The sequence below is a fragment of the Rhipicephalus microplus genome, chromosome 7, assembly GCF_043290135.1.
Source record: "Rhipicephalus microplus isolate Deutch F79 chromosome 7, USDA_Rmic, whole genome shotgun sequence".
NCBI classification, from domain to species: Eukaryota; Metazoa; Arthropoda; class Arachnida; order Ixodida; family Ixodidae; genus Rhipicephalus; species Rhipicephalus microplus.
This window is the reverse complement of record NC_134706.1, coordinates 160627236-160639235: the sequence shown is the minus strand read 5'-3', so window position 1 is coordinate 160639235 and position 12000 is coordinate 160627236. Positions and strand designations below refer to the sequence as shown.

The 12000-nt window shown below is 44.6% G+C and overlaps 2 protein-coding genes across 2 annotated transcripts; one reads left to right on the top strand and one right to left on the bottom strand.

Moving 5' to 3' along the window:
* The first annotated feature begins 6648 nt into the window (after positions 1-6648).
* Positions 6649-8306, top strand: LOC142767117 (uncharacterized). Its single transcript, XM_075868343.1, has 5 exons — positions 6649-6787; positions 6866-6916; positions 7009-7068; positions 7510-7581; positions 7649-8306. Exons 1-5 carry the CDS (start codon positions 6715-6717, stop codon positions 7924-7926), a joined length of 534 nt encoding a protein of 177 aa, XP_075724458.1. The 5' UTR covers positions 6649-6714; the 3' UTR covers positions 7927-8306.
* A 117-nt stretch (positions 8307-8423) lies between these two features.
* On the bottom strand, positions 8424-11282 carry LOC142767116 (uncharacterized). The gene is made up of 4 exons (XM_075868342.1): positions 11036-11282; positions 10819-10961; positions 9741-9909; positions 8424-9168 (listed from the first exon to the last, which is right to left on the bottom strand). Exons 1-3 carry the CDS (start codon positions 11273-11275, stop codon positions 9765-9767), a joined length of 528 nt encoding a protein of 175 aa, XP_075724457.1. The 5' UTR covers positions 11276-11282; the 3' UTR covers positions 8424-9168; positions 9741-9764.
* Positions 11283-12000: the final 718 nt, after the last annotated feature.

Sequence of the window (12000 nt, the reverse complement as noted above, 5' to 3'; positions counted from 1 at the left end):
AAACTGTCTACGCTAGGAAAAATTTATGGCAAAGCTGCGAAACCGAAAGGGCAGAGGGAGCAAAAGTGAAGTTGATTCATGACAAGCTTATAGTGAACGTCGAGCTTTATCAGTGGGTACGACACAAAATATTCGTTGTCAATGCACGCAACAAAAAGATAACAAGGAAAGTAACCACAGCTCTGCAAATTCCGCTCATATCAGCTCGAATGTGCCAAAACCTACCGATGGAAGTGGCATAAAATCATCTGAGACGGCGCATTCATAGTAAGAATTCTTTCACTGAATGCGCGAAGCATTGTAAATAAAGTAACAGATTTAGAAATCTTGTTGATCACACACAGCCCCCATGTTGTTGTCTTCACGGAGACATGGTTGAATAATGCTATAACAAATAACTGCATCCTACCGCCAGGATACAAGATTTTCCGGTGGGACAGGGACACTCGAGGTGGTGGTGTGGCAGTGATAATTAAAAACAACGTATCAGCAACAACAGTACATTGCCAGAAACAGTGTGGTGCGAGGTGGATTACGCTAATTATACGCATCTCGTTGGAGCCGTCTACAGACCACCTGGAAGTCCACCCGAGTTTTTAGAAGAATTAAATATGTTTTTGAGTGATCATGTAAATTAAAATATAAGGCTGACAATGGCTGGTGACTTTAATTTAGCGCATATAAATTGGGTAAGCTTTTTAACTGATCATGCGGAAACCCGTAGTGGTGATAGGTTATTAGAGCTGATTTTTTCTCATAATCTCACACAAATCGTTAAAGATTATACACGAGTTACCCCTACGTCACAGTCATTGTTAGACTTGGTTTTCATATCAAGTAGAGTGACTGAATATGCCGTATCAGTTGAAGACGGCATATCAGACCACAGAATGGTTGCGGTTGACGTATTTCTTCATACCGGCTGTCGAGCAAAGCGTCATGTGTATGCACATATTAAAGGTTACGATCGTGCTGATGATACGGCGATCCTGAAATTTTTAGAAATGTCCCTTGGCGAATTTCAGCAGGCATCAACACTTGAGTTCGTTGAACAGATCTGGAATAGTTTTAAGAAAACTGTAGGTTATTGTTCAGACAACTTCATACCCACTCGCGTTAAAAAGACAAAACGAAGAAATGCATGGATAAGTAGGAAAATAATTTTCATGAAGCGTAAACTAAAAAGACTGCGCAGAACTCAAAGGGGCTCGACCGAAATATCATGTGCTAAAAAACTTGAAAGCAGAGATGGCGCAATCCAAGAAACATTTTTTCAATAACACACTAACTTTCTAACGAACTCACCGCGTAGGTTTTGGCTGTTTTTTAAGGAAGCGAATGAGGGAATTAATCTTATTGTAGATGAAAAAGAAGTAATCAGAGAGAAGTCGGATATAGCTGAATGACTCAATCAATTTTTTCAATCGGTTATCTGTAAGAATCAGGGTGACAACGATGAAATTGAATCGGGTGCTACACTGACACTTCAGGAAGATTATATAAATATTAACCGAGAAGGTATATTCAATCAACTACTTCTTTTAAATACCAAAACGTCATGTGGACCTGACGGTATATCGAAACAATTTTCGCGACGATTTGCGGAGTGGCTGTCGTACTACCTATTGATTATTTTCGAGAAATCTTTAAAATGCCACTCGTTATCTTAAGATTGGCGTAGAGCAGTTGTCCCAATTTTGAAAGGTGGTGATAGAACAACATTGAACAATTATAGGCCTGTCTCACTCACGTCAATATGTTTTAAAATATTCGAAAATAAAGTGGAAAAACTATTCGGCAATTTTTAGAACAAAATCACTTATTATGCCCCTTTCAGCATGGATTTCGCGGTGGCCTTTCAACAGTCACACAACTGGTTGAAACTATACATGACTTGTGTATAGCTGTAGATGCCTGTATGCCAATCGATGTTATATGTATCGATTTTTCAAAGGCGTTCGACAGAGCTTCACACCGTAAGCTGCTATTCAAGCTTCACAATGTCGGTATTAGTGAGAATGTTCTCAGTTGCATCAGAGCTTATCTAAGCAATCGACAACAAGCAGTTAGAGTGGGAGAGGCTATGTCGGGAAATCAGGAGGTGTATTCGGGATTGTTTCAAGGATCTGTATTGGGGCCCCTACTCTTCCTTTTATACATAGACGATATTTCATCAGTTGTCCAACTACCTGTAAAAATTAAGCTATTTGCAGATGACTGCCTAATATATTGTCTGGTATTGTGCAGAAGAGATAGAGTGAATATCATTCAGTGCTCACAAACCCTAAACTTATGGTGTTCTAAATGGGGTATGGAAATTAACTATAAAAATCCACTTGCACACACATTACAAAAAAGAAGGAAATGCTTTCGTTTGCATATGCCATTGGTGATAATATGCTGGTGAAAGTCTGTAATGTTAAATACTTGGGTGTAATTATAACGGATAAGTTGAGCTGGCGTCCTCATATTGATAACATTTGTCAATCAGCATGTCAAAAAATGTGCTTTCTACGAAGGAAGTTAGGCCGAGCCACAAAAGATGTCAAGTTGCTTGGCTACAAAACGTATGTCCGTCCGAGATTAGAATACGCTAGCGCTGTGTGGAGCCCACCCATAAAGGTCTTAAAAATAAATTAGAACGCATTCAGAGAATGCCAGCTCGCTTTATCTGCTCCAAATATCGAAGAAGGAATTCTGTTACTGGAATGGTAAAAGTATGTAAATTAGAATCGCTAGAATTAAGAAGGCGGAAACAGAGGTTGAAACTTCTTTTTCAGATCTTGCATGCCAGGATGAAAATAAACAGGGATGATTATTTAAAGCATTCTTACAAATGGTTTCCAAGAACAATATGCACTACATTCATACAACCAATACATGCTCGAACAGATATCTTCCGATTTTCCTTCTTTCCCGATCCTATTAATATGTGGAATGAATTACCGAACGATATGGTGCAACAAAAAACTTTGAGTGATTTTGAGGTTGCTCTTGATAGGCATTTTGTTGAGAATGTATAGTTATCAGTGTTCGTGTATGTGTTTCCTTAGAAAGTTTTCACTGGTCCTAGAGATCATGTTGTAAATATATTGAGTGAAAAAGCATGTAACTGTGTTTCTCATATAGTTACGCCATATCTTACAGAGTTCATCTTACAATTTTCAAATATTTAATTTTGTGCAACTCAATTCTTCACCCTCCCTGTAATGACCCTCAAGTGAGGGTTAACAGCATGACAACAGTCATAGTAAAAGTATTAGCAGTATATATATATATATATATATATATATATTGCCTTTGAAATTTTAGGTCAGTGCTTCGTTAAACCATAATTGCAGTAAGCGCTCCTCATTCAAGATTTTCAGCTTTAATCAACAACAGACTATGATTTTCCAACATTACACTGATTACTTTGCTGCAGATAACAAATCGAGCAAGATGACGGTTATCGGTGCATGCGTCATTGTAGCTATTTTCTTCTTTCTCTCCTCTTGCTTGCCTATATATTACCGAGCTGGAAATAAATGCTCGTGCCCCGTCATATCGACTGGTTTTCATGCCACCGTTACCGGCTTACGGCCGGTAGTACGTAACAGTGGCGACGAGGATTCTACTGCAACAAGAAGGTCATGATGCCCATACGCGATAGCCAGCAGAATGAACTCACCAACCATGGTACACCCACTACGGGTATACGATGATGCAAAAGATAAGTGGCCAGTGTACTTGGTAAAGGCAGAGGCTTACTTTTAAGCGAATGATGTGAAGGACTATACTAAGAAAAGAGCCCTGCTGCTAGCTGCGCTTGAAACGAAAACAATTGAGATCTTGAACGGAAAGGTTGCGCCACAGAAACCTAGTGCTCTGGCCTATGCAGTAGTTGCGCAGATGTCAAACAGCTACTGCGACCCAGTGACAAGTGAAACTGCTTAAAACGTTTAATTATTTCATCGCTGCTAACAATATAGGTGTCTGTGCATTAATTTATTGTGGCAATTCAACAGATAGCCCACAATTGGAGTTTTTCAATGATGCTGGACAGAATGACAAGGGATCTAATCATATAGTGGTTTTGGGACGTTAAACCCCACATATCAAGAATGACAAGGGATCGTATTGTGTGCAGAGTCAGGTGCAAGAATTGGAAAAAAAAACAAGCGCTAGCAATGAACAAGCCTAATCTTCAAGAAGCGCAGCCTCTTGCCCTTGCCGCAAAAAGCGCTGAACGCGGTTCGCAAGATCGCTGGGTGTATAACAATGCAAATGTTCCTGAAAGCATGGTCACAAAACCAGCGCTTGTGGGCTGATCAAGCGCAGGTGCTTGAAATATAGACGGCGAGGGCACTTAGCCAGAATGTGTGCGGTGAGTGACCAAACAAGCAGACAGGTAGCAGTGATAGCACAGGCAGCCGATAATGAGGACACAAACAACAGCGCGCCGCAAATTTGGTCGTTGGCCACTCATTGCTAACTCATACCTTCTTTCAGAAATGCATTCACGTGGAATGGCATTGAAATAACAATGGACATCTATACGCGTGCTCTCCTGTTTGCGCCATTCCTAAGAGCATCTACGAGACCTGCTTTAATCAATGGCCGCAGCTACAGAAGTCACAACTACAGCTTTCATTCTATCTGGGAAAGCTTCCGCTTCTTGGCGCATTAACGACGCTGGTTTCCCATGAAGGTACGAACAATAGTGCAGTTCAGTTTGACTACTTCATACTGCGATGGCCTCAGACTTTGCGGTTAGGATCTGCTGAAAAAAATTGACAGATGAACACATCCAGCTTCTTAACCTGCATCCGCAGCCTTAAAAACTAAGTGAAGCCCAGCAGGTCGTTCCAAAGCTGTTCCAGCAAAACGATCACTCTTAAACTGAAAGCACTAGTCTCATCAAAGGTCCGCCAGCCCGACTGCACATCAAGACCGGATCAAGCCCCAAGTTATCTAAGGCGAGGAAAATTTCTTTGACGCTTTATCGCGGAGTGCAAAAGGAGCTTGACAGATAAGTCACCGCAGGCATGCTTTCTACAGTCTCTCATCCCGAATGGGCTACGACCATTGTTCTCGTTTTAAAGAACAACGGAACGGTGTGGATATGCGTTGATTTCGAAATGACTTTAAACCCAGTGTGTGAAATTGAGGAGTACCCGTTTTTTGCTATAGGCCTTTTGCAAACTCATGTGGAGGGAAAAGTTCAGTATATTAGACTTTCGCGACGCACACAACCTGGTTAACATAGATGAAGGATCGCGGAAATTAGGCGTGATCAACACGTCGAAGAGGCTGTTCTGTCACAACACATAACAGTTTGGCATCGCGTCTGCTCCTGCGATATTCCAGCGCAAGATTGAGTTGGTGCTGTAGGGGTTGAAAGGGACTCGGGCATATCTGGATGATGTGCTGATATCCGAGAGCAGCAACAATGAAAATGCTAATCTGCGAGCAGTGTCACAGCGATACTGTGAGAACGGCATCAGACTTTGTGTGGACAAGTGCGGGTTTTGTGAATCATCAGTGACGTATCTTCGACACCGTGTCGACGCTGAGGGACTACTCACTCTTGAAAAGAACGTCGACGCAATGAGACCAGCCCCGTAGTCATGAAATAATACTGAGCTGCGATCCTCTTTAGGAGTGGTCACTTATTACAATGAGTTTCTGGCAAATCTCTCCACTGTATTTGCACCATGGTATACACTGATTGAAAAAGAAAAAAATGTGTTTTGCACACTAAAGAAAATGAGACATTACAGAAGGCAAAGAGAGCTTTGCCCCAGGGCTAACGTACAGTGCCGGTAAAATTTCTCAAACCACGGGAGCATGTGTATGGATGGATAGATGGATATGGCTGTACCCTTTAGATCGGGCGGTAGCTACCGCCACCACGCCATAATACTTAATGAACCAAAAACTAGATTTATTTTTTTTTAGTAAGTGAGTTAGAGGTTTCGTACTTTGCAGTGAAGAGTTTAATTTTCACTCGTGCCATGACTTTAGCCTCCAATCAGATAACCTACTTCTAGTTAAGTCTACCCGCTTAAAGTCTATTTTGCCCTCCCGGTCCCTAAACACCAGTGCTTTGAAAAACTCTGCGCCATCATCCTGAACTATAGGGTGAAGCCCTCTACTGAACATTATCAAGTGTTCGGCAGTTTCTTCTTCCTCTCCACACGCACTGCATACTCTGTCTACCCCTTCGTATTTGGCCCGATATGTCTTGGTTCACAGTACTCCCGTCCTGACCTCAAACAGTGGAGAACTACCCCGAGTATTATCATAGATCCTTTCCTTGGCAATTTCCTGCTTAAAAGTTTGAAAGATCTCTGCGGACTTCTTAATCATGCCCATTCTCGACATGTCAGTCTCCGTTTCCTTCACTTTCTTCTTAACCGATAGTTCTTTTTAAATTGGCCACCTGCTGTTTTCTAAGAGCGAATTCCATTGGGCGAACAGGAGCAAGTGCAGCGAGCAGCCAGATCAGCACACGGGAGTAACGGGGACGTGCACTTTCGTTCCGCGAATGAAACATTCGCGCTGCTCCGGGAGCAGAGAAAAGAGAGAGAGGGCATGATGTCACAGGTCATGTGACCAAACTTTTCCCGCGCTTGCTTTTCGGAGCATTTCGCGCGCTCTCGTTGTCCGCACGAAGTTATTCCACGCCAGTTTCGCCAGACACGTGCCGGTGGCTTTGTGTCTGCCTTCCTCATGGCGATGAATGATGAAGCCGAGTGGATGTTCATGGCAATGCTAAAGGGGTCAGCTCTACGCGCTACACCAGGTAAGCATTGTGTCTCGCAAAAATTAGCTACGAGCGATAACAGCGTCAATCTAACGGCTTTGTTTGTGCTCACTACAGTCGTTATCGATGCCTTGGCCGCGCGGGAGAGCATCGACGAGAATCCCCACGGTAAGCGCCAATAACTAACAAGCACAGGCCATATTTCGCAATACTTTTTGCCAGTTTTTTTTTAACCTTTTGTGCTGAATGGCCCATTTCAGGTAGCGGGAGCGTCGCGGTGTGTGAGGAAACGACGGACGAAGACGGAGAACGTAATTTGCGTATGTATGCGTCACGGGGCCGCACTTTGGTGCTGTACTGTCGAACTTTCTTCTGCCGTTTATCGTCACTTCTACTGGTTGACGTTTTGAAATTATTTGCATGCCTGTTTGAGTACACAGAACAAACCTCTTTATGTTTGCGTTCAGCAAGGGCTGATGACATGCTACATTCTGCGTTAGAACGGTGGTTTGGGTTAGTTGGTGGTGCATACTTAAATTCGAAACGGCGCGAAAAGACGGGGCAGGGGAAACGACGACACCAGCGCCTTGTGTCGTTGTGTCCCCTGTGCCATCTTTTCGCGCTGTTTCGAATTTCAGTATGGTACATTCATCGCACCCGGAGGCGTTTACTTCGCGAACAGAACACCATAATCATTTCACGTCGCACAGAATAGGCACCTCAGCAGAGTTTTTACACTCGCACTTAATTTGCACGTGCAGAAACCACCAGTTCATCAACCGCCGGCGAGATGGGAACGGGCCCAGCGCCACAAGGGAAAAGAGGTGGCGGAGGTGAGCTTCTACCGCTGCAGTGCCCCACACATGTGCTTTAAGCAAGCTTGCCTTATTTCTATTTCAGCTCCTGAGTGGACACTAGGGGAAACTAAATTCCTATTAGACTATTACTATAAATACTTCCCTCAAGTTGGCCCTTTCAAAAAGTTTAAGAACAAGAAGATGCTTTTTAAACAGGTTTCCCAGGATCTGGCTGATGTGCTTGGATGCAGCAAAACGCCACAGCGATGTGAAAATCGCGTAAAAACGGTAAGGAGGCAAAAGAGAAGAGCGTGCGATAATAACAAGTCCGGTGCTCAACCTTGCCCCGTCCCATTCGACGATGAAATGCAAAAAATTTAAAGCATTGACGACAGCCTCGAGCCCGAAGTCCAAAGGGACTCTTATGGAGCGACGTACAAGGCAACTTCATCAAGTTCCGACAGCTCAGCTGATGTACCCTCAATTTCACATGAAATCTCCAGTACTCCGGCGAGTGGCTCAGACAATGGGCAAAGCACAAAAGGGCCAGCAGATACCAAGAAAAGGGAACTTCGCGCTAGTACCAGTCGTATGCAGGAGATGCAATATTTTTTTGACCAAATGCGAGCTATTAGTGCAGAGCGAGCGGCTCGCAGGGAAGAGCTAGAAAAAGAAAAGAAGATGAGGCGCGCCGAGCGGCGAGCTGAGCGCATTCAAGAACGCCAGGAGCGCCACAAGATGCACGAAGACAAACTTCAGCTCATCCGCGAGGCCTTGGGGTTCAAGCAATAAAGAGGTGCACTTTAGAAAAACATGTTTTCATGACTGTTTATTTCATACTCAACCATTATGTCCCTGAAGATTGGCAAAATCGGATGCTGCTTAAGCGTTGCATTTAATGTTTGAGCACGATATGCTTCCATTAAGACAGATTTTGTGGCTGCCTCATCTTTAGCCCCATCTTAGATTTCAGTCTTTCTCGCTTAACCTCTGCAAGCGCCCGTAAGAGGCTCTCTTCTCTGGATGTTCCACTGTGGACTCTGGCTCCATTAGGGTTCGGATCATTAGCACCCCTAGAGTTCAGATGCATGCCTGGAACTAGACCATCAGGCGAGTCACCGTTGTCAATGCAGATGTTGTGGAGGACACAACATGCGAGGATAAATTTTGTCATGTTGTCTACTGTCGTGAGGTCCACACGCTGCAGCTGCCGAAACCTACCCTTTAACTCCCCAAACGCGTTTTCAATTAGCACTCGGGTAGATGAAAGTTTGGCATTAAATGCCTTGTCAGAGACATCGAGGCTTCCGTAGTCGTGAATGGGAGTCATTAGGTACTCGCGAGATGGATACGCTGCGTCCCCAAGAATGTGGTATTTCCCAGCGCAGAGTTGAGGCAGTTTTTTCGAAACGGTTAAAAGCCGGAAGATCCTGGTGCCGTGAATTTCGCTGGGTGCATCTGTGCTGACATCTAGGAACCTCTTCCGGTTGTGGCATATTCCCTGCAGCGTCAAGAATGGGTAGTGGTGCCGATTCACGTACACTGACCGCACTTTACCAGCAGGCACCTGACCGGAATATAGCTTCCGTCAATGCAGCCAATAGTGTCCGGAAACACTGAAACCTAAAAGTTTGAAAAAAAAATGGTAGAACGTTTCACAGAAAGAGCAAAAGGAGCTAACAAAGTAGCAAGTGAAGTTGTGCTTCAAGCGCAGCTCATTTTCACATGATTTCCTTGGATGTTGGTTTTGTACTTGTATCTGTTCGTTTTGTGCAGTACTAACGTAAATTCATTGGCATGGTTACGTGCGCAATAAAGCGTGAAATACATTGACAGTTCTAGCAAAGGGTCATTACGCACAGTGGCCGAGAGCTTCAGCTTGATATGTTTTCGCAAACTCTACTACGTGCAGGTGTGAAGAACTTGCAATGTAACTGCAAACAATGGCTTTGCGAGCTATTCAACATCCCCATGCAGCTTACAGCATAAATGATAACTCACTGCTTGTTCCAACCGTACTGTTATACACCAAATTCAAGGGTGTCTCATATATATTATGTTTAGCAGAAGTTACATCCCCTTTATGAATAAAAACACAGCTTTGAAGAATCATTCCGATGGAAGCGACTGACATGCTGCTTTGATTAAATCAAAAACATTTTTGCAGTTGAAATTGAGAGTGGGGGTTTTCTTACCTGCTTAAAGTCGTTGGAAAGTTTCTACATGTCATCTGGGAAGGTCACGATGCGGGGGGAAATGTCGAGAAGGAAATCCATGACTCGATACATCATCCTGTGGTGCGTGCTTTCCCCAACTTCAAAACGTCCTGCAACATCCCGTATGCGGGATTTGTTGGCGGCATACCTGCAAGAAATGTGATAACTATAATAATCCTAAATGGTAAAGAAGCATTTTACGTTGCCAACAAGCCTTGAGCGAAGTGTCGGAAAAATCCACATCTGCCCAGTTGTCTGAACAAGCTTCAGAGCACATTTGGTGCAGACGTGCAGTATTTTACCCCTAGAATGCCTTACAACAGCACATGCAAGAATGGAATGAAAAAAATGAGAAAATAGAATCCAGTGCGATTCGGGAACTGAAATGCGCGTGCAGCGAAAAAGCGATTACTTAAGCCTGGGACTAACGGAACGTCAGTGGCACGTAAAAGCGAATTCCAGGCAGCATAAGCATTTAGTGAAAAATCAGTTGGTAAACCTTCACGCGGCGTATTAGTGCATTCAAGTTCAGGCTTCGCTTCCGGGAACATGTGCCATGAATTTCATGCCCTTAAAACTTCGGCAGGTGCCTCGTAGACGTGAAATTACCCCCCCCCCCACACACACACACTCACCCGAGACCATGTTAATTCTCGCGAGGTCACATGCGCGCATTTCTTCTTCAATTTCTACGTACACATGTGAAGTTTACGTGAACTCTAGGGCGTCGTGATATGCGCGCCGTACTCGTGAAGCTCGGCAACAAATGCAGGCCCGAACTCTCTCACCGTTTCCTGCTTTCGCATATTACTTTCTGACCCCTCCACTTTCTAAATTTTCATCTGATTAACTACACCTCCTGCGTCCTGATCTCTTACTTTTCTTCCAGCACAACTTCGCCAGCACCCGGTCGATGCGATGCGTGCGCTGCCGGGGCGCGTCGGCGAGCACGTACGACAATTTGACACGCCTGAGTTTGTTGCAGAGCTTCACGAGTAGGGCACTCATCTCACAACTAAGCTTCTCTCTTTACTGCTATATAATTGTAATACTTTACCTTAGAAAGCACACGACATGCTCTTCAGGGGACTCGGGGGGTAGGCCTTCGCGGTCTCTTCTTGAAGGGTAGTGCGGCGACTTCGCGAATTCGGCAGCAAGTGCATTTGCAACCGACCGTGACAGTCGGAAGTTTCTGCGAAACTGGCAAGGTAAAGAGAAAAAAAAAAGCAGGCCGGTTATTGATTACGCGTTTTAAGTACAACGCAGCAGCTCACCTCTTCGTCAGAATACGCGGCAACCGTCTTTTCCAGGTACGATTCAACCTTCGGTCGCTGCTCCGGCGGAGAGAACAGGTACTCGAACATAATTTCATACAACGTCAAATCGTCGTCGTCATCGCTGCTGCTGCAGCTGTCCGAGGATGAGCTTGCGCTTGAACCTGTGGAGCTTTCAGCATCTAAAAGTAGCAGCAATTCCTCGTCCAGACGGCGGCGCTTAGCTGCTTCCGAACGCATTGAACGACTATCGCAGCTGCTGGATTCCACGATTTTTTCTCCGCCACCCCGGTGATAAAACCAGAAGTGACGTAAAAGAGGTCATGTGACTTGCTCGGCGTTCCCTGTTACTCCGCCGCTGCCGACAGAGCACCGAGAACTGCTCTCGGCTGCTCTCGGCACCAAAAAAGTGCTCCTCCTCGACCAATGAAACACAACGTCCCTGCTCCTGCCCGACCACTGGAAGGCGCCTGAACTCGCGAGAGCACTTTGAGTGCAGTTAGAAGTGCTCCTGTTCGCCCAATGGAAAGCGCTATAAGTATTTACCAGTCAATTTCCTGGTTCGCTTCCTCCGTTTTGTATCGACATTCTTCATGTACAAGTAGCTGAAAACCTTCCTAGCCCAACACTCCTCCCCCATTTCTCTCAATCGCTTCTCAAATTTTATCTTGCTGCTAGCTTCCCTGCCCTCAAACGATGTCCATCCCATATCACCTTGTACTCCCTGATTTGGTGTATTCCCGTGAGCTCTTAAAGCAAGCCTACCTATTCCACGTTGCTTAATTTCTAATCTTGCTTGAACTTCTGATCTCATGCACAAGACCACATTGCCGAACGTCAGCCCAGGAACCATGACCCCTTTCCATATTCCTCTCACAACACCATACCTATTGTAATTCCACAGTGCCCTATTTTTCATCACTGCTGCATTCCTGGTACCTTTAGACGTCACGTATATTTCGTGT

Bases quoted from the DNA above. Each gene is read 5' to 3' on its own strand.
- LOC142767117 (XM_075868343.1), top strand. From the start codon at position 6,715: ATGGCGATGAATGATGAAGCCGAGTGGATGTTCATGGCAATGCTAAAG. The intron at 6,788-6,865 runs GTAAGCATTGTG...TGCTCACTACAG, and splicing joins AGCTCTACGCGCTACACCAG to TCGTTATCGATGCCTTGGCC. The intron at 7,582-7,648 runs GTGAGCTTCTAC...TTTCTATTTCAG, and splicing joins AGGGAAAAGAGGTGGCGGAG to CTCCTGAGTGGACACTAGGG.
- LOC142767116 (XM_075868342.1), bottom strand. From the start codon at position 11,275: ATGCGTTCGGAAGCAGCTAAGCGCCGCCGTCTGGACGAGGAATTGCTG. The intron at 10,962-11,035 runs GTGAGCTGCTGC...TTACCTTGCCAG, and splicing joins CCGCGTATTCTGACGAAGAG to TTTCGCAGAAACTTCCGACT. The intron at 9,910-10,818 runs GTAAAGTATTAC...CATTTCTTGCAG, and splicing joins CATGTCGTGTGCTTTCTAAG to GTATGCCGCCAACAAATCCC.